General features: G+C 39.2%; 1 protein-coding gene across 9 annotated transcripts in view; it reads left to right on the top strand.

Annotated features, from left to right (window-relative positions):
• PCDH7 (protocadherin 7) overlaps nt 1-27,261 on the top strand; it is a 399,732-nt gene that overhangs the window by 75,330 nt on the left and 297,141 nt on the right. For 4 of the 9 annotated variants that reach the window (XM_075930606.1, XM_075930604.1, XM_075930609.1 and 1 more), the window contains exon 2: nt 9,807-9,857. The exons of the other annotated variants lie outside the window; for them this stretch is intronic. In XM_075930606.1, coding sequence (XP_075786721.1) covers nt 9,807-9,857 — 51 coding nt within the window. The remainder of the gene's footprint in view (nt 1-9,806; nt 9,858-27,261) is intronic. 9 annotated transcript variants of the gene reach the window in all.

Below are 27,261 nucleotides of genomic sequence, written 5' to 3'. Positions count from 1 at the left end.
ATCTCTCATGCAGGAGCTACATTTATGCGGAATATACGGATATATATACTTGATATTATATACTTGACACTGATATTATATTTGTCTTTTGTCATTGTACTAGGGAACATTTTCATTACATGAATAACAATTTACAGTTTCTACACAATTCTAAATCATAGAGGGTAACTTGAAAATATGAAAAGTCCCTAAAAATTTACCACATTAATAGTACAGTACTGTACTTGATGAATACCTCAAATTACTCTGTGCCAATCTACCAACATGCCTACCACATTTTTGTGTTTAAAATTAAGCCATTTATTTCAGTTAGAACAGATCAGAAACTACCTGAAATCACAATCAAATTTCTGTTCTCCATCATACATTGGTTTATGATTCCAGCATTGGGCTTTCCTTTGATCTGCAATTCCCAGAGACAGAACCTGACCTATCAATCTCAGGAAATGCATTTTGCTACATTCGGTTCAGGAAATTTCAACTCATATTTTGGACCTTCTGTAGTCTTGAGCTTCAGAACACAAGGAAACAAGTTTTTAGGTTTGGCTCAAAATTTCTTTTCTTTAAGCATTTTTTCCTGCAACAGATTACTTTTCTGTTTAAAACACCCTCAATTTAACTTAACACCCACCATAAGGAATGCCAAATTTTAGCTACCTGAAAGGATGAAAAAAAAGTTTTATGAAACTTATGCCATTAGTTGTTTACCTTTAACCTCAAAAAATAAAAATATATGATGCTAGGAAATATAACTTGTTTTATATTCTAATAATATAAATAATAACCAGTTACCATATCACTTTTCATTTCAAAGTGCTTGAAAATGTTGACTGCTTAATCTTCAGAACAATTATATGATGCAGAGAAGTATTTCATATGGGGAAAATGAGTCAGTGGTGTTCAGTATTTTCTCTAAAGTCAGACAGGAAATCAATGTCAGAGCTGAAATTAGTAGTATCTGGGCACTCTTGTACACAAACCATGCCTCTGATAAAGCTGATAAAGCACAACATACTGGTAGTTACTAAAGGCCAAGAACACAACTGTTAATGAAACATAGACTTCAAATTGAAAAATTGCCACACATCAATATAAACTATGTTTATGATAAAACTGGATAGAACCCACCCTGTAGCTCTTTTGTGAACTGAAACTGCATCTCTCACCTCCACCCCCAAAACCATATTTATTGTGGAACATGTTTTCTTGAAAGACGTTCTGTTCCTGTGTACAATAGTAAGTTCCACTAGCATAGGATGTCTCCCACCACTATTCTTATCTCATGTGTTCCCAAACGTGTGCAAATGTTCAGGGGAAGAAGGTCAAAAGAAACAGTTTCCACTGCAAGGAGCTATGTTCTATCTCATTGAAATCTAAAGAACAAATACCTTAGACTTTGTACTCCATGTACATAGAAGGAACATATTCTGAACTGGGCAGTAAGGAAGGAACTTGTTTTATATTCTGGGCAGTAAGGAAGGGTGTCATTTCAAGAGGGTAGGGAGGCAGCAGCTGTGCGCTCTGGGATGCAGCTAGCTTTTCATCCCATTCTCTGAATACAAAGGGAGTGAGGGGAAAGTGCTTGCATTCTGTACATGCCCCTCACACCTTTCTGGTGAAGGAAGCTCACCAGCCAGCTGTGAGAGGCATGCATGAAATGCAAGCACTTTCCCCTCACTCCTTTATCATCTGGGGAAAGGGATGTCCCGTGTCCCGGAGCTCATGGCTGCTGCCTCCTTCACCTCCCAAAATGGTGCCCTTGGGCAGTAGCCCTTTAAAAACTTTTACAAGAATAATGTTCCCTGTCACTTACCCTTCAGATAAACAAAGTAAAAAAATGAGAAGAGATCAATAAGAATAATATCTTGATCATGAATTCTGGTAACATAGAAATAAAGTTCATTTTCAAGTCACTCTGAGTGCGTGAATTGGGAACAAATCATGGTGTCAACAAGGAAACAGTAGTAGCCACAGGTTGCATTGGTGGCCCTTTTTAAGGCCTACCAACATGACCATATGTGTACATGGCATTGCTGCCATCCTGTTATTGCTAGTCCATTCAGGGCAGATGGAAAGGCTGTTTGGTCGCCATGGTCAGCTTTCCATTCAAGGAGATATTGCAGAAGCAGGCAAAGAGACAAGGATGGGCCAGGTACAAACAATCTTTTTAAACTTCCTGGCAGTGTTCTGTAGGTTACAGCAACATCAATCACTGTAGAGGGAAGATTTTCATTTTACTGCATGAACTATGTACTTTAAGCAGCAGATGAAGAGGAACTATAAAAATGCCGCTGAAATAAAGTAATTCATGTTTGAATATATGTTTCACCCAACCAAGCTGGTTTTAAAGGACCACTTGATCAACTCACAAAATAATTGACTTTTTCAAATGATTTGTATAACAAATAACATTGCATGATCTATTTTACACAAAGGATTATTATAAAAGCATGCAGAAATGAAAGAAAAGAAAAACAGTAGCTAAACTATTAGAGAGCTTTACCTCTTGAGCTTTAGTGCTATAGAAGAATCTATTCATAACACAAGTAATATTTCTCACTTAACAAGAAAGTCCAGCATTTTACTGGGAGCATTCTAATGGGTTAATATATTGTCTTTGAGAAAGCCTAACATTTGAAAGATATATGTGAGAAGATGTTTTATATGTCATATATCATTACAATTCAATAAAATTTATTGTGTCATATAATCCATTTTTTTTGTTTAATCATTCATTTGCATTATCATGTATATGTTCAGGAAGGTGGCAAGATCTAAAATTGTCTTATGGAACAAAATAAGCCTTTATTTAATGTGAAAGTGTACACGGACAAAAATTGGCAGCAAATAATCCTATGTCATGGATGTTTAATGGACAAAGTAAAGCTAGTTCTTTTAGTTTAGGCCCAGCTGTGAGCAAGGGGTGTTGTATAAGTTACACTGCCATTGGAGTAGCCCAGCTGACTTTATGAGTCAGAGACACAGCTTTGCATCATGATTTCTCACATGCTTTTTCTTCTTGTCCCACAGGGCTAGTAATTTAGTGTTGCATATACTGAGTGGTGAGAAGTGGTACAGGCCAAAGAAAAGAAGAAGTGGCTCCAACCCTATCTATCTACTCCTTAGCCATCTGCTCTGGAGAATGAATAAAATGGGCCAGTAACCACGCTTAGTCATGCATGCATTCAGACACAAGACCTAGGTAGCTCGCATAAAGAGTTATGTCATTGTGCAGTCATGTCATCTGAGACATAGTCTAGTCATTTATTTTATTAGTGATTGAACCTAAAATACAGAAAAAAAGTTCCTGTTCAGAGTTTAATATCACTTAACACTGGTAATGTTCAACCTGAAATATCTCACTTCATTCACTTGGAGCCACTGATGAATATTAAACGATAAAATATGTTCTCATTTTACTAGCCTCACAATGCAATTTTAATGAAAGGGGTAAAGTATAGTATTGTGTTTCAAGACACAAGACTGGGAATCAGGAGATCTGGATTCTATTCCTGGCGCTGTCACCAATACCCCCTGTAATCTTGTACAAGCCTTCTCCTTGTGCTACAGTCTTCCCATCTGTGAAATGGGAAATAACAGCCCTTCCTGCCCTCCTAAGGTATTGTGAGTGTCAATCCATTACTGTTTGTGAGATGCTATGGTAACCATAGCCACAGAAATGCCTATAAGTAAATAAATAATAATACTGATATTTTATATCCATTTCAATGACTTTATTTAAACTGAGAGAGATATTCAGTTGAGTCTCACTAGCTTTTAGAGCAGCTCCTAGTTTGATTACTATCTGTAAATTTCCTCCTGTCTAATTAAGTGCAAGAGTAATATCTGCAATTATTTTTGCCAGAATGTAGATTGCACAAGGATGTATGTATCGTTCATCCAAGGCAAAACATTCTATAAAGACAAAGTTATAGATTACCTACTTTTCCCCAACAATTTATTATTAGAAAAGAATGTAAAAGTTATACATTTTGGCTAGTCTCAAAGATGGTAGGTAAATTTATTTATAACTGAGGGTATGTCTACCCAGCAGTTATTTTGGAATAACTGACATTACTCTGAAATAACAAAGAGCAAGCCATTATCTCAAAATAATGGTGAGCGGTAGGACTTCTTACTCCGACTCCTGTAAACCTCATTTTATGAGGAGTAAGGGAAATCGAAGGAAGAATGTTCCTCTTTCGACTTCCTGCTGTGTAGAAAGAGCCAAAAAGCCAAGTTAATCTACTTTGACTTCAGCTACACAATTAACGTAACTGAAGTTGCATATCTTAATTCAACTTTGTCCTGTAGTGTAGACATACCCAAATAGCATAGTGAAGTATAATACTCATCACCATAGAAGCTCAGGCTACAACTACACTACCTTTTTTTTGAAAGAAGATATACAAATCGCGCTCACATTTGCATATCTGCTTCCAATTCTTTTTGCAGAAGAGGTTTTGCCAATTTTTGGCCTCATGTAGATGGGGCCAAATGTTGGAAAAATCCCCTCTTTCGCAAGACCCTATAAAGCTCGATTTACGAGGAATAAGGGGTCTTACGAAAAAGGGTTTTTTTCTGACATTTGGCCCCATCTATATGGGGCCAAATATTGGCAAAACCTCTTCTGCAAAAAGAATCAGAAGATGATATGCAAATGCGAGAGCAATTTGCACATCTTCTTCTGAAAAAAAAAACGGCCGTGTAGCCATAGCCTCATTGCTTTGCTGAGAATCAAATCAGAAATAACAGTTGTTAGTTTCTCAAAAGATGGGGATTGCATAATGAGATCTAAGGTAAGGAACTTGGTAGTTAGATTCAGTTAATTGATCACACTTTTCTGTGTTTATTTAGATTTACGTGTTAATACAGCTGATTCAGGTACTGGTTTTGCAAAAAATTGTACCTGTGATTATCTGTACACATTAGAATTATACTATTGTAGCCATAGTTCAGCAGATGTATCTGTCTTTCCAGGATTGGGGCTTGTTGGGATTGTAAACTTATTGGGATGCAGAATGTGGTTTCTTCTGTTTTTATAATATCATGCACATTGATAGCTGTCATTAAATAATGAATAATACATACATACATAATAAAAAATCAAGGTTCAATATCAATAACAGCTACATTATTAAAGCAGCCAGTTTTTACTTAAGGAACATAGCATGGTTTCAGAATATAGTATTAGTTTTTAACTCTACTGAATTTTAAAATCATGATGTTTTATGTCATATGTAAAGTACTGCAATGCAGTCTTCCTTTGTTTGAATCATTCTCACTGATAACCATGCAGATTTTGACTCCATTGAAAATGTGTGATCATAGGATGATGATTTTTGTCAAATTTGCATTGTTGGCTATAATTATAACATAAGGATAAAGGATTGTATCCAAACATAGAGCTTAGAACTGCAGGAGGTCAGGCATTAATGTCAAGGCCACTATTTGATGCAAATCTGTGTCATCAAAAATATGATAAATTAGCAAGATTTAAAAATGACTGATTTTTTAAAAATGCATTGAGTCTAATAAACGTCTGAAGCTCCTTTAGTTATTTCTGACCTGTGCTATACAAGTATTGATAGTTAGATGTCAATGTTACTACTTACCACAATAAAATAAATTTTATACTCTTGGAATCTTCAGATAACCTATGTTCTTTTTAAATATGTAAAGTGAACTATTGTGGTTTAGTATATATAGCAGAAAAATGGGAATCTGGAATCCTATATTACATTTCTATGATAATAATGAATTGCTGTAATATTGGGCAAGTCACCTGAGCTTTTTGTATCTCAATTAATCGTCTATAAAATGGATCTAAATATTTTTTACCTTCCAAGGTGTTGTGGGGATTAATAAATGGGAACAATTCATGCTACTTCTGAGGTAAGTAGAAGTTTAACCATTCACAAGTAGGCCCTTAATATGTGCAAAGCTCTTAGACATTATTCAAAAAATAGGGAAAGCTTTTGCATTTCAGAGTTTGGTAAAGCTACAGAACAATAAATTAAGCTCTGTATTTTTCCAACTAATAAATGCTGATTTTTCATTTATCAGGAAGAAGGGAAAATGGCACAGCATGGCTGAAAAAATGGTAACTACTTCAGTTTTGTCTAGGTCATCAGAAACATAGTAAATCCCACCTCCATTCACATACTGACTTCAATCCAATTAAATCTCCAACAAATGAGACTGAACTGGACCATGTAAAAAAGTGATTAAAATAGCAACTGCAATGTATGTAGGCTATATGTTTAGTGTGGGATTTAAAAAAAAATGCTAAGCATTGGCCTAACTCTGAGTTAGGCCAATGCTAAACACTTTTGAAAAAAACAGCCTTAAGTGACAGTACTAGGCAGCTGACAGACAGGTGGCCATCCATGTCTTCTGATAGGCAGCAGGCGGTGAGGTTCCGGACATTGTATCATCTCTCTTGCTTGTGTTTCTGTCCCTCAGAGACAGTAAAGCTGCCATGGCTGCATCCCTGAATGGCATATCCAGGCAAGAAATGGCAATTGGCAACTGATAATGAATTCCCCACTCACTGGATATACTTTACAGTATTCTTTGCATATCAGCAGACTTTTAAATATGTGCGTACTTAAGAATGCCACACATAGTTTCAAAATGTCATTGCATTTGTATGTAAGATTGTATTTTATTTTAGGCTTAAGGGGAGAGTAAACCTTATTCCAAATTTGAGGCTATCAGAAAAATGTATTAGATAATGATTTTTAAAAGAAAAACAACAGAAAACTCAATTTATCACTGGATTTTTCATAAGAAATCTTTTCACATTCAATTTTAAAACCCATTATATTCTGTTGAAGAAAGTTGGAATTTGTATAACTCAGATGGCTGCCATCAACTTTCCTTAATCTATGATTTTATTCACATTAGTACTACCTGTAGTGATATCAGATACCTGCAAGTAGTTCTTTCATAATCTCCTCTTAATAGAAGAAAAACATTTGTGCATATGGCACCTTGAAGAGCAGTCTTGAATGATTTCTAGGATCAGATTGATTATATACATGAGGCTAAACTATAGCCTCATGAATTGTTTTAATGTAAAATAATATCTGTTTAAAAACACATTTTCTGAGGCCATCCACTGACTTCATGAATCCCAGAACTGCAGTTCCTTCTGCTGGGCCAACCAGCCATTCATCAGTGTACTCCTCAACCTATTATGGAGTTTAGAACATTTGAAACTTGTAAATATGAGGCAATGCTTTGGAGCATTATAGGTTAGTATAGGAAGTAATATGGATTAGGGCCTGATCCAAAGCTCATGAAGTAAATAGAATGATTCCCTATTGATTTCTATGTGCTTTGGATCATGTCCTTAGTCTGGTAAACTATTTAGTAACATAGCTGCCTTACTGTAAATATTTGACAGGGACATAACTAAAAAGAGGGTAACCACTGTGCTACAGATTCATTCTTTCATGTATTAGGAGATAATTATAGTATCTGCATTTTTTATGGAATTTCAGGTTTTCACTAATTAAAAGTGTAGTTAATTTCTCAGAGACATGAAAAGTGTTATACATATTTAAAGGAAAGTTCACATATCTTTTGAGAGATTAAATCAATGTCTGAAGCAGTCAGTGTGATTAAAAAAAAACAACAACCCACAATCAAATCTGCTGCTGTTCCTGAACGAGCCATAAGGGGTAATATGCATTAGGGTCCTCCTAATTTTGAATCCATTTTGTGGATAAGTTGCTATATTATGATGTCAAGGGACTACTGTAGCTGCTGAGGAAGGAATGTACTTTTTGTTGCAACAAAAAAGGAAGTCACTCAGTAGATCTAATAACAGAAATGCAGATCTTACTGTGAGGGACAACTGATAGTGTCCTCTGTAAATCAGAATTCCAATCAGACTGTGTGCAAAGAGAGCATGACATTGCTTGTCAGAAACTGCTATCTGCCAGCATGTTGACTGTACTTTTCAATAGCTGTATTAAAAAGTAATGACAATATTCATAAAATTTTGGACTATAAAATATATAAAGCCACTTCATATTACATTTCTTCTGTGTAGCAGTTGAAAACACATGAAGAAGAGTAATGGTTTAAACTATTTTTTTTAATATCAGTGGATTTCCCAAAGATATCTCTGTATCTCACTTGAAATGATTTGACTTTTTTATTATTGTATACCAATTGCATTACTTTTCTTAGAGCTATATATTTGGTTTGGATAATAGAATGGACTTCCAAAGGACTTTCAGAAACACGATTATTTTTTGCTCATTTTGTATTAAATAAGTACCAGCCTGTATGTGGAGATTAATATATGCATGCCATTTGGAACTTACTTAGTGTCATTATGTAATTCACAGATGTTTTAGTATTCATACTACTGTGCATTCATAGATTTCTGTAGTCACTGTTTTGCAAAAGCTAATGAGGGAGAGTCTGTGTAAGTCATTTGCTGGTCTTTTACCCTGGTCAAATTCTTATTCAGTCAAGTCAAGCTGCAAACAATGGGGTATGGTACACTTTATTGGATATCGTACTGTTTGATAGATGGAGTAGAAAGAAAATAAATATAAATATAAATATTCCTATATTTTTAATTATATATGTTTCATAGTTATAAATTACCCTTTTGTAGAATGAACAATTAAGAGACAGACTTTCCACTTCATTCCACCTTGTGTAATAATTTGCTCTTGTGTGAAGTGGGTGTATAACATTATCAGATCAAAATGGTAATTTTTTACACCCACTTTGCACAGGTTGAAATGACGGTAGTGGAAAATCAAGTTCCAAGAATAAGAACTTAACTGAGGTATAGCGAGAAAGTTCCTTATATATCCTTTTTTAATTTTTCATTTAGACACATGAGATTTTCTGCATCAGGTTTACTGAATATGGCCATATTAATTACAGCTACTGATCAGTACTGGAAAATCATTCTGGAAGAAAGAGGAAAATAACATTTGAGGTTGTGAATAAATTTATAATTTTCTATAACCCTGAGATGGAATTGCAGACATATATACTTATAGCTATATATAGCTATAGGTATACACAAACAAGCAGAAACTACAGTTGCAAAGAAAGAAAGAAAGAAAGAAAGAAAGAAAGAAAGAAAGAAAGAAAGAAAGAAAGAAAGAAAGAAAGAAAGAAAGAAAAACTGTGTTAAAACTCTTTCTCTCTTTATACTTTACTTTCTTGCCTTTTTGAATCTTCTCTTCCCCCAATTTCATTGATCATCTCCTGTTTCTGGTTCAAATTGTCACCTCACTGCCACTTTGTCTTTGTCTTTTGAAATCATTCACATTTCAATATTTAATTTTTATTATTTTCTTATGTGCTGCCATTTTCTTATATACTATTTTATATCACTTTGTCATTATGGCATCAAGTATTGTACTATAAAAAGATATCAACACTCAGTTTTAAAATAAAAATATGAACTTTAATGTTCAACACTTTAGAGCTTTTGTATTGGCTACGGACCCTGGATAGTGAGTTCAGTGAATCACAGTTCAGTCTTTGGTCCCCCTTTTGCTTCAGGAGAAGTAATTTGCGCCAGACCTAAGCCTAGTGCACATTCTCTCTATATATACTTGGCCATCTGTACTGGGGTAACCTACACACTTTCTGGGTGTGGTATACTGTCCCACGTTGTGGCAAGTTACAGAGAGAGGGAATGACTGGGTTGAACAGCCTTAGATGAGTATCATTTGGCTTTTAGTTCAAGTGGTAGAGATTCATGGTCTAAGCTTCCAGATTTGGTTCCACCTGTTCGTGATACACTGGTTCACATCTTGCAGGCTCCTGGATTGAAGATTTGTCCACTCATGATCCCTGTCCTGCAAGAGAAGGTGAGTCAGATTCCACAGAGGCTGCTGTCCCACATCAGGCTGACACTATTGGGGAAGTAGCCCATGCACAGGACTGTTTTGTGCCCCTTAATTAATCTGGTTCAAACATGAAAAAATATGCCCACAACAGTGTATTAAATATAATAGTTTTTCGATCGAAGTTTGTGATATATGTTTTTCAGATAATCATTTTCGTATTCCCATTTGTTAACTGATATGTTGTTTTAGCAACTGTGCAAATAACTTTAAATTGAATCATAATCTTTCTTTGAAATACCTGTGGAGGAGTGACAGAAAGCCTAGGAAAGACTGACACTAGTGTGGATTGTGTGACATTTCTGGAAACTCAGATTTCCATCAAATTGAAGAGGCGGAAGAGTTAGCAGTCTATGGACCAGGTAGTGGTGCAGACTTCCAGTTCTGGTGGATTGTCAGGAAAAGGAGCTTCTGGTTTCAGGGAAGAGCTTTTCTTCCACTTAGGTCTTCTCATTATACTAGCTAAAGCTGAATAATTATAGACCCAGGAATAGACTAGTCTTTATGAAGAAATATCCATGAGGATTACCATGAAGGGACGACCCTGCAGTATTCCATTGGGAGGGTAGAGTGTGAGTTGACAGTGCTCCATCAACTGCAGCTGTAGGGTGGAACCAGAAAAAGTTAACACATATGACAAGCAACATTAAACTCTGCTTGAAAATCAGCAGGATCAGCTGGAGATGAAAGAGTATTATGGGCAACTCCCCCCTCCTTTCCAAACTCATGGCACTTCAGCAGGGTCCCAAACACTAGGGAATGATACCCCTTTTGAAGGTACAGAGCTCTTTGCCAGAGCAGGGTTAACTCCACTCATAGAACAGGGGCTGCTTTCTAATGATGATCTGTGCATTTATATAGGTATAAAATCCCAAGCACTGAGTGACTTACAATCCGTAGTAAGATTAGGGAATCACAGTTTGGTTTCTACTTTGCTCCTGACCTTCATCTGGTGCAGATTAATTCCCTGTCTGCACTCGGTCATCTGTGTTCACTGGTGTGCTGGGGTTTTCTACAACAAAGTCTTGCCCATTTGCCATCCCCGATAAGTGTATCCCACACATATATTTGTCATGTGTGCTCATACTCTAGGCCAGAGTTGTGTCTCAGGGTGGAGCAAGATTCCCAAAAAGCAAACAGGTGGGCTACCTGGGGCCAAAGCCTGTGTGGGACACAACACTTCTTCACAGATGGCCCTTGCTTGTCTAGGGTCCCAGGAAATCTGCAAAGTGTAAAGTTGGACTTTCTAGCCTTATCTGTGCAACTCACACCCTACCCTCCCAATGGAATACTGCAGAGTAGTCCCTTCATGGTAATCCTCATGGATATTTCTTCATAAAAACTACTTTCTCCACCCTTTCCCCAGGTATATTATGTTTTGTTAGTCTATAAGGTGCTACCAGACCATTTGTTGTTTTTAAGTTTATCCTGGTCAGACTAACTCAGCTACCCCATGAAGTTTCTGAACATTGAGGGTATTGTGATTTAGCCCATGATTTTTACTTGCTTTGGGATGACAGGGCTTTTTCATTTTTTTTAATTGTATCCTTTGGTATATATGGTTGTGACTATTTTCTTCCACTATTTGATCTGAGGAAGTGGGTCTGGCCCATGAAAGCTCATCATCTAATAAACCATCTTGTTAGTCTTTAAAGTGCTATATAGTCCTGTATTTTGTTTCAGGGCTTTTTTCATTTGTGTAGTCAAGATTAACTGTGAGGGAGACTGATAGTTTAGAATTCCTTTTAGGTTTTGGAGGGTTCCAAGTCAAGATCAACAATGTATGTCAGCTACCTTCCCATCTGCCTTACTATGTACAATCAATGATATTTTGGTGATATCCTTGCTTGAACGTTATGCGTTTGGTGGGTGGGATTTAGGTACAAACGCACAATATCCTATGACTGTACAAGTATGACTTTACTACTTTAATGAGAAAAGTTGCTTTAATCTGTTGGCTGCATTTTGCCTGACAAGAGAGATTGAAGGGGTAGGCAAGTCATAAATATGTATTCTTGGATATGGAACCACAAAAATCCTGGTAAGAAAATGCCCTTATGCCCTCTCCTCCGTATAACAAGATGTGGGGGGCTGCAATTAAACACCCTATACAAGCCCTTCTTCATTACAAATCTTTTTCTAAAATAGTAAAATCATCATATGCTATCAATCAAACGTCACATGAATTATTGGCTAAATATGTCAAGCCACCTTTGTGCTTAGAAATCATCTTCATTCCATGGTGGCAATTTATGAAAAATTTTACATCAGTAATATATTCAATTAAGATAACTCCTTGGAATATATTCTCTGTGTGTTTTAAATATACTGAAAATCTCAGAGCAGCCTTGATTATCCAAATGTCATGGGGACATTGAATGAGTGTAGATAATCAAGCTTTTGCATAGTCAAGGGTATTTCCAGTGTAATGAATAGCTATGGGGGCAATGCTCCAGTTCCTGTAACAGGGAGATTCGGTATAATTGCAATTTTGCTATGTTCAACATGTAGTTTAGATGGATCCGGGGGGGTCACAATGTCTTGTATATGAAAAATGGTGATGTTTAACAGTCCTATATCTAGATTTAAGGAGCAATTCATCATATTTGTTTGATTTTTATTACAAATTAAGAGTAAAGAAGAGGCTGAGAGTTTTATAGGATGGGAGCATATCCAGCATTACATAGATGCAGTCAGGTAGCTAGAAGTCTAAATGACATTAGTAATAGCCCAAAATATTTGTTACAGTTAAACCACATAAATGCTAACTAGGTTTGGTTGAGATTAAACTGGAAATGAAGCTTGTAAAGTCAAGACTCCATCTACATTTCAGTTCCAGAAAGAGAATTGGAAAGTCCCTTTTTTCTGGTCTAAAAGAAAAAAAAAACCCAGCAAAATGCAAACTGCTTAGCAGCTAAACTTCTCAAAGCACAAAAGATCTTTTGAAATTTGTGCTTTACCTACAAAGCGTGTCACTATTTTGCTTTTGTGTAACACTATTTTTAATATGTGTTAAATTAAAAATAAAGGATAATAGAGGCTCTGAAAGGAATACAAGACTATAAGTCACTTGAGCTCTCCTGATGTTATACGCTGAAACAGCATATTAAATTGTGTTTTTTAAATGACTGGAGTCATTTACAAGCAGTCCCCAACTTACAAATGGGTTATGTTCCAAACATCTGGTTGTAAATCAATTTGGTCGTAAGTTGGAAATACCCTTAAACGTGCTGCCTGCACTGTTCGAAAAACTTGACGTACATGGTTCTCAACTTGAAAATATTATAATGGGGTTAATGGGAGGTTGATCATAAGTACAGATGGTCATCAGTCAGTGTGTTCGTAAGTCGGGGAGTGGCTGTATTGTAGTTTTAAAACATTAACAGCTGCTTCTGATTCTTGAGAGGAATAATTAAAAGGTGCTGGCATTCAAGTATCATTTATTTACTAGAATATTAATTTGGCATTGTTCGTGTCCTTAACTCAATTATTTTGTTTGTTTGTTTTTCTTCATTTAAATTATTGCTCTGGGGTGGGGTAAGGGACAAAGGGTTCACTATGCAGGTAGTCCCAGGGAGAGAGGACTATCCCAGCACTCTCTTACCACAGCAGCTTGGGGTCAGGTGAGAAGCACCTCTCCATGGGTGTGTCTAGACTACATGGCTCCATCAACGGAGCCATGTAGATGAGTGTACTCGGCAAAGGGAAATGAAGCGGCGATTTAAATAATTGCTGCTTCATTTACATCAAAATGGCCGCCGCACTGTGCTGATCAGCTGATTGTCGGTACAGCGCAGTAGTCTAGATGGGAATCAGCAAACCCTAGATCCCTTTGTCATCAGATCCTTTATGGCTCGTGAAAGGATCCCTTTGTCGTCAGATCCTTTATGCCTTCATTTTGACGTAAATGAAGCGGTGATTATTTAAATCGCCGCTTCATTTCCCTTTGCCGAGTACACTCATCTACATGGCTCCATCGACGGAGCCATATAGTCTAGACACACCCATGGCTGCTGCAGCTCCAGTGGGCACAGCAGAGGGAGGAGTGCATGTGCCAGGAGTGCTGGCACAGGTCTAGGTTTGGATGCCATGTGCGCTTCCCAGCCACAGTGAGGAATGCAGCAAACTGCACTTTCCACTTACTCCCTGATAAAGGGGAACAGCCAGCAATGTTCCCCTATGATTTGGGGAGGAGGGAAGCTTTAACTGTGTTTCCTCTACATCTTATATATAATACAGGGAATTCTCTTTAGTAATAATGTGGATTATTGTCCTGTGAAACCATATAAAATAACCTTTCTAAGTATGTTTGCCAAGCCACCTGCCTCTGCTTATTTAAGTCCCTTCTGAAAGATCAGTTCTCCTACAGTCCTTACTAGGAAGTAAGTTCTAACTCCTCCAAGATGACTCAGTTATAATGTAACTGTCTTGTCCTTCTTCCACTTTTAAAAAATACAAATCACTCAGTGTGGCTGAGTTTTTTTCTTTTGAACATTGCCTGGTATGGTGCTGGATGAGTAACATTGCAAATTGAGACCAAGGGCTTACAACACTATCCTTATGATCAGGGCTCGACGATCGCAGTGAAAACCACTCACCAGCTCAACACTGTGCATGTGCAAGACCCACACAGCGCATGTGCGAACTGCCAGTGAACGGGGCGAGCGGCTGAAATCTACTCGCCACTGGCGAGTAGATAAGCGGATTTGTTGAGCCCTGCTTATGATGATAAGTTTTAGAGGGGTAGCCATATTAATCTGTTTCAAGCATCCTGTGGCACATTAATGACTTATGTCCAAATGTCTTTAAGGTGTTACAGGAATTGCCAATATGTTTATAATTATGATGGAGACAGTATTTGTCTAAAATCAGAGATGTGATAGGCATATATATTTACTACTAAAATTATTAAATTATCACTGTGGTAACTAAAGTAATGGATTTAGTTATTTACAGTTTTACTTTGGGACACACACTGACCCTTTTGTTTTTCATTTCTTTTGGCAATCTTTGGTATAGGGGATAGAGTTCAAGCCCCTATTCTATCTAGTTTGGATTTGACTCTGAGGCACATCCCACTGAATATCCTTACAACTCTACTGTAGAGCTAGTTTCATGTTCTTTCTTGGTCTCTCATGATAGAACTGTTTTGCCTTGTACATAAAATTAAAAATGTATTGGGCCAGGAGGAAGGTGACTCTTCTGCCCTATGGTTTGGGCACTCCTTGGGGACACAGGAAATTCAGGGTCTAGTCTGAATCAAGAGGAGCAGGAATTTTCCTCTGAGGTTGCCTCATCTCTAAAAAGATATATTGGCATTGAAAAAGGTTCAGGGAAGGGCAGTAAAAATGATTAGGGGTTTGGAACAGGTCTCATATGAAGAGAGATTAAAAGGACTAGGATTTTTCAGCCTAGAAAAGAGGAGACTAAGAGGGGGGGATATGATAGAGGTCTAGAGAATCATGACTGGTGTGGAAAAAGTGAATAAGGAAAAGTTATTTACTTCTTCCCATAACATAAGAACTAGGGGTCAGCAGATGAAATTAATAGGTAGCAGGTTTAAAACAAATAAAAGGAAGTTTTTCTGCACAAAGCACACGGTCGGCCTTTGGAACTCCTTGCTAGAGGACGTTGTGAAGACCAGGACTTTTTCAGGGTTCAAGAAAGAACTAGATAAATACATGGAGGCTAGGTCCCTCAATGGCTATTAGCCAGGATGGGTAGTAATGGTGTCCCTAGCCTCTGTTTGTCAGAGGCTGGGAATAGATAACAGGAGAGGGATCACGTGATGATTCCCTGTTCTGTTCACTCCCTCTGGGGCATCTGGGATTGGCCACTGTTGAAATACAGGATACTGGGCTAGATGGACCTTTGGTCTGACCCAGTGTGGCTGTTCTTATGTTCTTCTGCCTTGACCAAGGCTATTGGTTATTTTGGGATGGTTTCTCATGAACATTTTGATAAGGTCTCCATTTGGTTCAGAGGCAGAGCAAAAATGAACCTTGATTTTTTTGTTACAAAATGTAAGTATTGCTTTCTAGCCAGCTCCCCCAGCAGTTCTGAAGAGATTCTGCCCATTCCATAGTGAATGAAAGGAGAGGAGATGGTGTCCCTTCAGCATGTCCCATTTCATGGAATGTGGGAGGGCAGTGGGAACAGACTAAAATGAATTTGTTCCCCATATAAGTTAAATATAAGAAGAGAAATGTAGCAAAACTCTTGGAGGACTCACAAATGTTGACCTCACCTTCCTTTTGTCAATACTGACTTAATTAAAATGTGATATTTTTTCACCCCCAAAATTTGCTGTGACAAATTAACTGCCCTAAGTATTATGAATCATTTATGTTTTGAGTTTCAAAGAATTTATATTTGTAGTTTGGTTTAAAAAATTGATGTACACTTTAAAAGAAATGGTAAATAGAACATCCTCACAGTTCTTACGATGAAACATTCCTTGTTCACTACCTACATGACAGCTCTGGCAATGTTATAAATCTTTCCTACCTTCTCATCCCAATTTAGCTATACTTGTGAGGATATTTGTTAAGGTATCTTAAGCATAATAGAAAACAACGATGCTAAGCAATAAAACAAATATGACAAGCGCCAATATTTAACTACATGGATTTGGAAAGGATTTATACTGTATGTCAAAAGGCACCATTTCTGTGCCTGTTTTCTGTTCAAGACAGTCACCTCTGACTTCCTTAGGATGCCAGAATTGCTCAGATTTGCTTACCAGCTCTTAGATCCTAGAAATATAAACAGTACCATTCTGGATTAGTTAGCAAATGCAGAAGATTTTCCCTGTTGATATCTATAAGTGCTCAAAATGTTCGGCAATTGGATCAGTGCCAGAGTCTAGGATACAGAGGAGTATTAAACTCCTGGAGTGGCAGGGAATGCTGTGGCGAGGACGTAAAGTTTCTGGAAGTGGGGGTGGACAGTGCCTGCTGTAGTTCTTTAATGACCCATATAGGGGGTACATAAAGGCAGTGGTTCTGATTCATCTGGAGAGACCTCTTAATTAGCCTCTCCCCTCATTGCCCTGATGTTAGGCTTTTAAAAAAAAGGAGATTGTGTGGGTTTTTATTTATTTGTTTGTTTGTTTTATTGTTAAAGAAATATGGGGATAGTGAAGGGAATTGAGCATTTGATGGGGAAAAAGCCCTACTGCTCCATTGAGGAAAAATATGAAGTTTAGCAATGGAAGTATGTTACTGTGAAAATGAGGCAGTGGTTTCTGATTTCTTACACAGTCATAATGTGCTTATGTAAAAGAAAGAAAAATCTCATTAACAGCTAAAGTCATGGTGAAATGGAGTGAACACGGCCCCATTGTTTTTTCACAGTTAGTCCACTTGCAGGTTTTGGTTTATTGCTTTACTATTGAAGCCTTGTTTACTTTGAATTTTAAAATCCATCCATCTTCAAAGGAAAGAATAAGAATTTAAACAGGCATTTATAAAAGCTTGGGCTAGTCTCCCCTCCATTGTTGGTTGGCATGGTGTGGGGCAAAGAAGCAGAAAACTAGTTCAAAGGGCCAGTAACTTGTGGGCCAGAGGAAGTGGAGCATTTGCAGCATGCTCCCCCTAAGTCTACAGAAGCCCCTCTGTGTGAACACCTCATAATTGAGGCTCCATGTGCCTGAGGGGAAGGTACACTGCCAGGGAGCAGCCTTTCTACACAGCATGCTACCCTAGCAACCTGACAGAGTTCCAGCAGAAATCTGTGTGGGAGTCAATGCTGATCTTTGCAGCATTAACTCTTTTTAAAGAGGAGATTGTCTGCAGCTACTGCAGGGCAGCCAATGCAGCATGGCTCCTGAGTGAAATATGTAGGAAAGGTAACTGATTTCACCATATTTTCTTATATCCAATATTTTTCAAGGCCATGCTCCTGTTCCAGCTATACCCCTTTCTCTTTAGGAAGAATGTGGCAGCAGCTCCACAAGTTTATATTAATTGATTCTTTGGCCTGTCAGTCATCTGTTACCTCAGTAGTTTGTAGAATCTGAGTATGTGTTTTTTCCCTGGTGCACAGGATATATCATGCAGGGGAGAGTGTGCAAGGAGAGTCTCCTAGTGTGGCCTGCAGAAAGGCCTGGCATGGTTGAATCAATGTGTCCCAGTGAAATGCGTAGGGGTGATGAGGTGCAGAACCATGGCCCTATTCCATCAATAGCCTTGTTACACTACGTGGCTAGGGAAGAGAAGGGGGTAGGCTGCCCCATTCTAAAGGAGGGTAGCTACAGCCTGTGCAATGTTTCAGCACGCTGAGCCACCCGGGGAGGGATTTGCTGCACAATCTCTGTGCCACTGTCTTCCTGAGATCCCTAAAGAGTGGCATGTCTCCGTGCACTCCACAATTTGGCCCTTTGTTTGTTGTAAATTACTAGTTAATTAGAACATTTTCAGGAAGGACACAAAGACAAAGATATCTTAGAAATAAATAATATATTGTCCTGATACTATTTCATTATATCAAAATCCATACTCTGATAACCTTATTAATGAATAGAGAAAAGGCAGCTGGTATATGGTACATACAATGTTTGTACACAATCCTAATACAAATAAATCTGGAAATTCCTGATATTCATAATCAATGCTTTAATAGAATAAACAAAATTTAAATGAAATTCTAAACTCACATAATTTTTAGAGAAATACCTTTCACAAATCCTAAATGTCAGGAAGAAATTGCATTCAGTTAAGATTCTGGCTTTTGTACCTATTTAACATGGACTTGGTGGGAGAAAAGTTGAGGACATCTCAGTAAAAGATGATATTTTCCCATCTATTGGCATGTAAAGGCTGAAAAATTTATCAATGGATTTCAATCAGAACACTTCTGAATTCTTTCCTTAGCTTTACCAAGAGCTAATTCTTAAAGGAAAATATTTAGCTACTTTATATTTGGCTCCTGCCCTCTGTTATTTTCATTGAAAAGTGTAGAATCAGTTTTCTAGACTATTTCTGCATAAATTAAGCTTGTTTACAGTTCAACACCCTTCCTCCTTTTTTCTTCATTGTGTATAGAGTAATTATCTACCACTACATAGCAAATGGAAGTTCAACAGTGAAAAGGGATCACATCAGCTTAATAAGGGGCTAACACTGGGGATGCAATCAGAATTTTCCAGAGGAACAATGTGACAGTTAAGCAATTTCCTTTAGTGTCTTTGGAAGATCTTACTGTATTAAATCTATGTATCCTTGCGGGCCATGTAATTCCATGGGGGAGAAATTAACAATGAGGGGGGTGATTAGAAAAATTCACTGAGCTTATAACACCTCTAAAGAGCTACCTTGAGAAATGGCTATTTTGGTTTATACTGGATTCTTTAAAGACCAACAGACAAATAAAGGAATATTGCTGGCTTTAAAATAATAATAAATAAAATAATAATAATAATAAAGCTGGCTCGGGCTCTTCTTTCTGATCTAACAAATGGACTGGACTTTTTGTCCAAGTTGGGAGGAAGAATACTCTCTAGGGGAGAGTTGAAAGGACTGACATTTCTCATAGTTAAAGGTTGGAATTTCAGTATGCTGCCAAGGTTCTTTTATTGATTACAATAATGCTTTCACCTTAAAAATAAACTTGATTGCTTAGAAAGGGCTGTATGTTAACTCATAATGACAGTGTTTGTAGCTTCTGGAGACAAAGTAAAGTGTGGAACTCTGGCTGTTTAGGCTGTATGTCTTGCTGGGGATATCACAGAGTAGGCAAGGAACCACAAAGTCTAGAAGAATCATGGAGAGGAGAGAGAGACCCTCAATTGGTCCCCACCTCAGTGCAATGATGGTTAAGAAGCCAGGTGGGTGAATTTCCTTCAATTGTTATTGAAGACCCAGAGCTCTCTCTCCCCTACCCACTGCAAAGTTCTCTTCTCCTGCACCCAGACTTCCACACTCTTCCCCCACTGCCTATGCACTCTGTCCATGGTGGTCCCCGTGCATTGCAGGCAGGGACTCCTATGGGTGTCCAGAGCAGTCCCAATCTGCAGCGGCTCAGGCACATCACAAGCAGGGGCTGATATGGTGGGGCCATGGTGGGGACTGGGCAGGGGATGGCTCCAGTTAGGCTATGGCAGGGGGAGCCAGAAGATGTCAGAACTGGACTCAGCCCCAGAACCGGGAGTGGAAGCACCATGGGCTAGGGGGATGGAGTGGTGATATCCCATTAGTCAGTTAACCAGTTAAAGGGTTTACAGATTAACTGGGATTTTACATTCCTAATCCAGACCATGGGAGATCAGAGGCACAGGACTCCTTCCTATCTTATGCACCTACACAACCCCCTTTCTTCTCCCAAATAACATTTCTTGTGCTCCCTTTACTGTGGATGTAGGGGCTGCTTATTCTGGTTGTCATAGGTTTGGGAAGAGAAGATGTTCATATTTTAAATATCACTTATGGTTGAATGGCTTTCTTGAAGCAGTCTTTGCAACATTTCCTAAAGATTTGACTGATCTGCTCTGGAAGATAATTAATATTCATATATAAACAATATATTTTCAAATAACTATAAATACATTAACTAATGAACGCTCAAATCATCCTTGCGTTATAGATAAATATTATTGTTCGTGTTTTACTCATAGATAAGTTTAGTCACTTGTCCAATATCACAACAGTCATAGGCAGAGTTAGATTTCCCACTGTTGGAAATCAGTAATTCTTGGCATCTCATCCCTAGGTTATTCAACAAGACCACACAATGGGCTTCATTATGAATATAGCATAATTACGTAAATTTATAGCAATCCATGTAATAAACTGTCTCAGGGCCGGCCCACATCATTTTGGCACCTGAGGCTCAAATGATGCCCCCATGATCCCTCACTTGGGCCAAAACTTTGAAAGGTCTCAATTCTGCCTTCTTCCTATTCTGCTCTAGAGCAGAAAGAATACATATGCACCAGAAGCAGACACAATTTTCTACACTCTGGGTCCTAGTGGTGCCCCTCCACATTCTGGGACCTGAGGCAGCCGCCTCAGTTCATCTCATGTAAGGCCAGCTCTGAACTGTCATCACAACTAACTGTTTATTTTCACTGTTTGGATATGTAAAATTATCTACAACTTTTCCTCACTCAAATTTAACATTTTTTGGATGATGTCCAAAAGAAATTTATACTAATCTGGTATCATGAAATGACTTTTGAGTCTACGGCATGCATTAGCAATTAATTGCAATTATTGTTCACCTCACTTAAAAGAATCTACACAGTAAAATAGTTAAAACATCACTAATGTTGCTTAAAATGGTTATTGGTCCTCACAAAAAAAGATAAAACGAAGGTATTATTCATGTCACTCCTTAACATGGAAGATATCATTTATCTCTTTTCCCTTCTTTCCTCCCTTTAGCCATACCATATGACTAGACTCATCAACTTGCCTTTTGTGTCAATAGATGTTCATTTTCCTGCCTTCAAAATTAATACATCTATTCAATATGAAGGGTGTATTCTGTCTGGCTTTTGAATGGATAGCCATTTTATCATTCACGATGGGCTCTTGCCCTTAACCACAGGAACATATTTTTTCTTTGTTGTCTGAAATTAGATTTATTTCTTGAACCATGCATTGCCACTTTTATGTTTTGATACTCAAGGGAGTATAATTTTTTACACTCTTCTCTAATCACTTTTTGTAGACTGAGTGAATGGTTGTTTTTTTCTGCTTCCTTCAGCTCAATATCTCAAAGAAATAAGTGCTTCTCTTTGTCATCATCTGCATGATTTGCATGATCATCTGTAAACAAATTCCATTTCCCTTTTCAATTCAGACCTTGCATGTGCAGTTACATACTAGAACAGTGGTTTTCATCCTGTGTCTGCACTTCCATTAAAAATGTTTTAGCAGTCTGCGATTGGAAACGGTTCCTTTCCGTCTTCTCTACCACATGCTCCGGCCCCATCTTCAATGTCATGACATTGGGTGAAGCTGCCTTTGTGTTTTAGGGGAAACACCACATCTCTTTTGTTAAACTTAATCATAAAAGCATATTCTTTTGTGCATGCCTTTTAATAGCTCCCCCTCTTCCCCCCATGGAATTTGTTTGCTGTAATTTTAAACTATATACAGGACAGGCTGCAATTTTATATTATTCTTTTTATGTGGTTGAAGGTGAAGTTTTATGAAAAGTACACATTTTTACCATAGTTCCCAGTGCAAAGCAGATTTAAATGGGACATTTGTGTGTGTTTCCACAAATGTTATCATTTGGCAGGAAGACCATACACTGTGACAGGGTTGCTACATGCAGTTTTATATTTGTTCATGTCTGCTCACACCTATGTTTCAGAGCAGAAAAGTGAAACAGGGAAAGAGATAAGAGACAGAGTTGACCACTTTCTGTATCAAAGAGTACTAGAACAACTTATCAGGAATATATGATTATCACATTATGGTGTGGTATGCTCACAGCACTTTTACAAAGGCAAGCCAATGGCAAAAAAAACTTGAAATGGATTCAAGGTGAGTGAACCAAAACACAAATTATATATGTGTCCTGAGGAATTAGTAAATAGGCTGGTAGCTGGTAACCTTGACTCTTTTACTGGGTGCAGGCTTTTTGCAGGGTGCAAAAGAAAAAAAATAGGATAGCAAATATAGATTTAGAATACCCTTATTTTATCTGTAGCAGGATTGTTTGAAACACAGGACAAAAGTAAGAGCCCATAAGAGACCCAGTTTGCAATTACAGTCACAACAGACAAGAACTAACACAAGTTTGACAATGCATATCTGACCATCACAAGACACTGAGAAATGTGTTTTTGGCAGATTCTTGACAGGCATTTACAGCAAACCTGTCACTTTTCCTGTAAGACTATACTGGTGTTTATGACTCAATATCTGAGACTGTCTTTGACATTTGACATCTCTGTTCTCTTCTTTCATACTTATTTCAGGCCAACTCATACTATCCATGTGGCCCAGCTTATACATACTGAAAAGTAGAGAAGCAAAAGCCTTGTAGCAAGGCATTTTGGATTTTGCAGGCGGCATTGTAATATATTGTAAGCTATAAAGATTACACGGGTATGTCTACACTACAGCACTAATTCGAACTAACTTAATTCGAATTAGTTAATTCGAACTAGTGCATCTAGACCTAAAAACTAGTTCAAATTAGCATTTTGCTAATTCTAACTAGCATGTCCACATTGAGTGGACCCTGAAACGAGTTTAAGGATGGCTGGAAGCAGTGCCGGCAGGGCGTCAGATTAGGACTTAGAGCGTGGAGCTGCTGTCTCAGGCTAGCCGAGGGCTGTGCTTAAAGGGACCCGACACCCATCCCGGACAGACAGTTCTCAGGGGTTCCCCGCTTGCAAAGCAGTCCTGACTTGGAGTGCCCTGAATGCCCACACTCGGCACATCACAGCACTCAGCCATCAGCCCGGCTGAACTTGCCGCAGGCTGCCATCGGGGAGGGGAGGTCAATCGGGGAGCTGCAGGAGAGCTTCCACCCCGAGGAGCCCGCAGAGCTACCCCAGTCCTCCCCATCGGGGGCTCGTACCCCATTCCTCCCTCACCTCCTTCCACTTACCCTTCCCTAGCCCCCCTTCCTGATGTACAAAATAAAGAACAATTGTGTTCAAAAATAGAAACTCTCTTTATTGAACAAAACTCGGGGAGACTGGGAAAAGGAGGTGGGAGAGGGGAAGAGAGAAGGTGGGAGAGGGGAGGGCAACTAAAATGATCAGGGGTTTGGAACAGGTCCCATATGAAGAGAGGCTAAGGAGACTGGAACTTCTCAGCTTAGAAAAGAGGAGACTGGGGGGGATATGATAGAGGTCTATAAAAGCACGAGTGGTGTGGAGAGGGTGCATAAAGAAAAGTTCTTCATTACTTCCCATAATAGAAGGACTAGAGGGCACCAAATGAAATGAATAGGTAGCAGGCTTCAAACTAATAACAGAAAGTTCTTCTTCACAAAGCAAATAGTCAACCTGTGGAACTCCTTGCTGCAGGAGACTGTGAAGGCTAGAACTATAATAGAGTTTAAAGAGAAGTTAGATAAATTCATGGAGGCTGGGTCCATGGAGTGCTATTAGCCAGGGGATAGAAATGGTGTCCCTGGCCTCTGTTTTGGAAGGCTGGAGATGGGTGGCACGAGACAAATGGCTTGGTCATTGTCTTCAGGCCATCCCCTCCGGGGTATCTGGTGTTGGCCACTGTCAGCAGACAGGCTACTGGGCTAGATGGACCTTTGGTCTGACCCAGTACGGCCGTTCTAAGCTCAGGGTCAGGGGTCTCACTGGACCACCTTGAGTTTCATGCACACCCTCTCCTGGGTGGCCAGGCTGGCAGCTATCCTGCCTTAGACAGCCACTTTCCTGTGCCTAGTGTGGAGGTCGTGGATGAGGTCCACGATCTCCGCACTAGACCAGGCGGTCACCCACCTCTTGCGGCCCCAGGCAGGCTCCTAGGAGCCGCCAGCCTGGTCCCGGGAAGAGGCGGAGGGCTGGGTGGCAGTGGGTGGCTGGCTTGTGCCGTGCCAGGTGCAGGGTCTGCTGGCTGGGTGGTGGCAGGCTTGCACCTGGCACGGGCACCGTAGCCATACCGTGCCCCTTTAAGGGCTCCAGAGCCGGGAGGGGGGCAGAAGAGTTTCCCTGGTGGTGCCCAGAGTGGCCACCAGGGCAAGCTGGGGAGGGCTAGCCTCCCACTAGTTCGAATTAAGTGGCTACACAGCCCTTAATTCGAGCTACTTAATTCGAACTAGGCATTAGTCCTCGTAGAATGAGGTTTATCTAGTTCAAATTAAGTGCTCCGCTAGTTCGAATTAAGTTCGAACTAGCGGTTTGCCTGTGTAGCGCCTATCAAAGTTAATTCGAACTAACGTCTGTTAGTTCGAATTAACTTTGTAGTGTAGACATACCCCACCAGAGTAGTAGTGGTTTGGAAGATCAAATAATTTTTTCATTTTTTCTTCTCTGTGGTTTGGAAAATCAATTCATTTTTTTCATACCAGTACTCAGTTGCCTACTTACAACACAGTAGCAAAAAGCTTTAGTTGCGTTGTTCCTCGAGAAGTACAGCAGTGACTTGTTACACAAAGTCATGGTGACCTGGTACACAGAGAACCCTTTTAGTTTATCCTGGTTTAAGTGAAAGTCAAGGGACCTGTATCACCTTTCAGAAATTTTTATGATTAATCCTGATGACTTAATCCCTTTCCTAAAAGACATACTGGTGCCCAAAGCTAGCCATTGTTGAGACCCTTAATTGAGTGTCATATATAATTTTGCCACCCACTGTGTTACAGGTAGTTAAGTCATTGCTTTGCACTATAGCTTAGGATTTTTTGAGGAGCTATTTTAAACAATTTTGTATTATACAAGTTGAATCGCTGTAAACCGGGACTTTCTGGCTATGTCTAGACTACAAGCGTCTTTCGGAAGAAGCTTTTCCAGAAGAGATCTTCCAGAAAGATTTCTTTTGAAAGAGCACGTCCACACAGACAAAGCACATAGAAAAAGCGATCTGCTTTTTTTAATAGATAGCGTCCACATTGATTGGATGCTATCTCACATTTAATTTGTGATTACTACAGACAGAGTGGCCACCAGGGCACCTGTGCTTTTTCCTGGAGGCCTCTTCTTCGAAAATAACCCCTCTTCCCTGTCCACACATGCCTTTTTCTGAAAGAGATCTTTCGGAAAAAGGCTTCTTCCTCATAGAAAGAGGTTTACCTCTGTCTGAAGCCCCTCTGCATTCTTTTGACTTTTTGTCAAAAGAACACAATTGCAGTTTGGATATAAGTGCAGTTTTTCCAGAAAAATGGCCATTTCTCCAGAAAAACTCTGCAGTGTAGACATACCCTCTCTGTTTCTGAACCAGAGAGCCCCAGCAACTGGGAGTCCAGCAATATGAGAGCCAGTGGATGGGAGACCTGCAGTGGCTGGGAGTCCAGCCTTGCTGACAGTAGGGGGCCAGCAGCCAGGAGCCCTTCCAGGGTCAGCAGCTCTGCTGGGCCAGTGGCAGCAGGAACAGGAGCCCTGCTAGGCCTGGGAGTCCAGTGGGGATGGCAGCACTGCCAGAGCCAGGAGGCCTGCCGGGCCATTGGCAATGAGGCCAGGAGTCCTGCTTGGGCAGCGATAGTGGGCTGGGACTGGGAACTCAGCTGGACTGAGGACAGTCGAGCCAGCTTTGACCTACCCTGATCCGGCAAACTCCCTCATTTGCCATGGGTCAGGTCCCAGTAGTGCCAGATCAGAGATATCCAGTCTGTGCTATATTCTACTTTTCAATTGTTACTAGTTAATTTGGATTGGGGTGGGGGAAGGTAGACTAAAGGTCCAATTACATCCACTAGAGATGGATAATATTTCTACTCGAATCAAAAGTAACCCACAGTTCCTCTCTGAAGCTACATTTAGACTGCCACTTTTTATCGGAAAAAGGTACGCAAATTGCACTGTGCAATTTGTGAACCTTTTTCTGATAGTTTTGTAGGAAGAGGCTTTTTCAAAATTTGGCCCGTCTACACTGGGCCAAATTTTGGAAAAATCTCCTCGTATGGAAGAACCTTTCTTCCTTGTGGAACGAGGAAGACAGGGCTTCCGAAAGAGCATGTCTGCTCTTCTGCAAAAAATGTCAGAAGAGCAGACACGTTCCTTAGCCATGGTGGAGTTTTTTTGGTAGTCTAGACATCTAGGCTAGCACACAGAGAGCATGCACACACTGCACCATCTATGTGGGCAGTGCAGCCTTCTTTGGTGAGTTTGACCAGATACAAAGGCCATTGCTAAGGAGAGGGAAGCCCATAATCCACTTGTGCTCCAAGAGACATGTGGAGGAGTGATCATTGTGGATATTACAGAGAGGGAAGTTTATTGAGATCTCTAATTAACTCTATACATACCCTATGAAAGGACCAGTTCCCTCCCTTGTTACTGTGTGATGGTAAACGGGAACCAGTTTCCAGGGCAAGAACTTGGTTAAATATATGGCTTGACTCGAAGCTGAGTTGATCTAAAAGTTTTCAGAAAAAAGGCCCGAATAATTAAATTATACAATTAACAAATAGAATTTACTTTTATTTTGTTCATAATAATAGATATTACATACAAGTAGGCAGATATTTCCCATTTAACTTAAGGACTGATTTGAAGCCAATGTCTTCAAAGGGCTTGGATTCAGGCTCTGGATGCTCAAGAATAACATTAAAGCTTGTGCTCTTTGGTTTTGATCCAGAAACATACTTAATCCTGAAATTTTAAGCATGGTGTAATTCCATTGATTTCAGTGCAATTGTTCACTTCCATAAATTCAGCACATCCTTAAGTACAGGTGCCTTCTTACTTATTTCTATAAACTGTTGAATTACAGAAAAATAAGTGATC

Source organism: Pelodiscus sinensis, chromosome 5, assembly GCF_049634645.1.
Source record: "Pelodiscus sinensis isolate JC-2024 chromosome 5, ASM4963464v1, whole genome shotgun sequence".
NCBI lineage: Eukaryota > Metazoa > Chordata > Testudines > Trionychidae > Pelodiscus > Pelodiscus sinensis.
The sequence above is the reverse complement of the archived record's forward strand: the minus strand, read 5'-3'. Positions and strand labels throughout refer to the sequence as shown.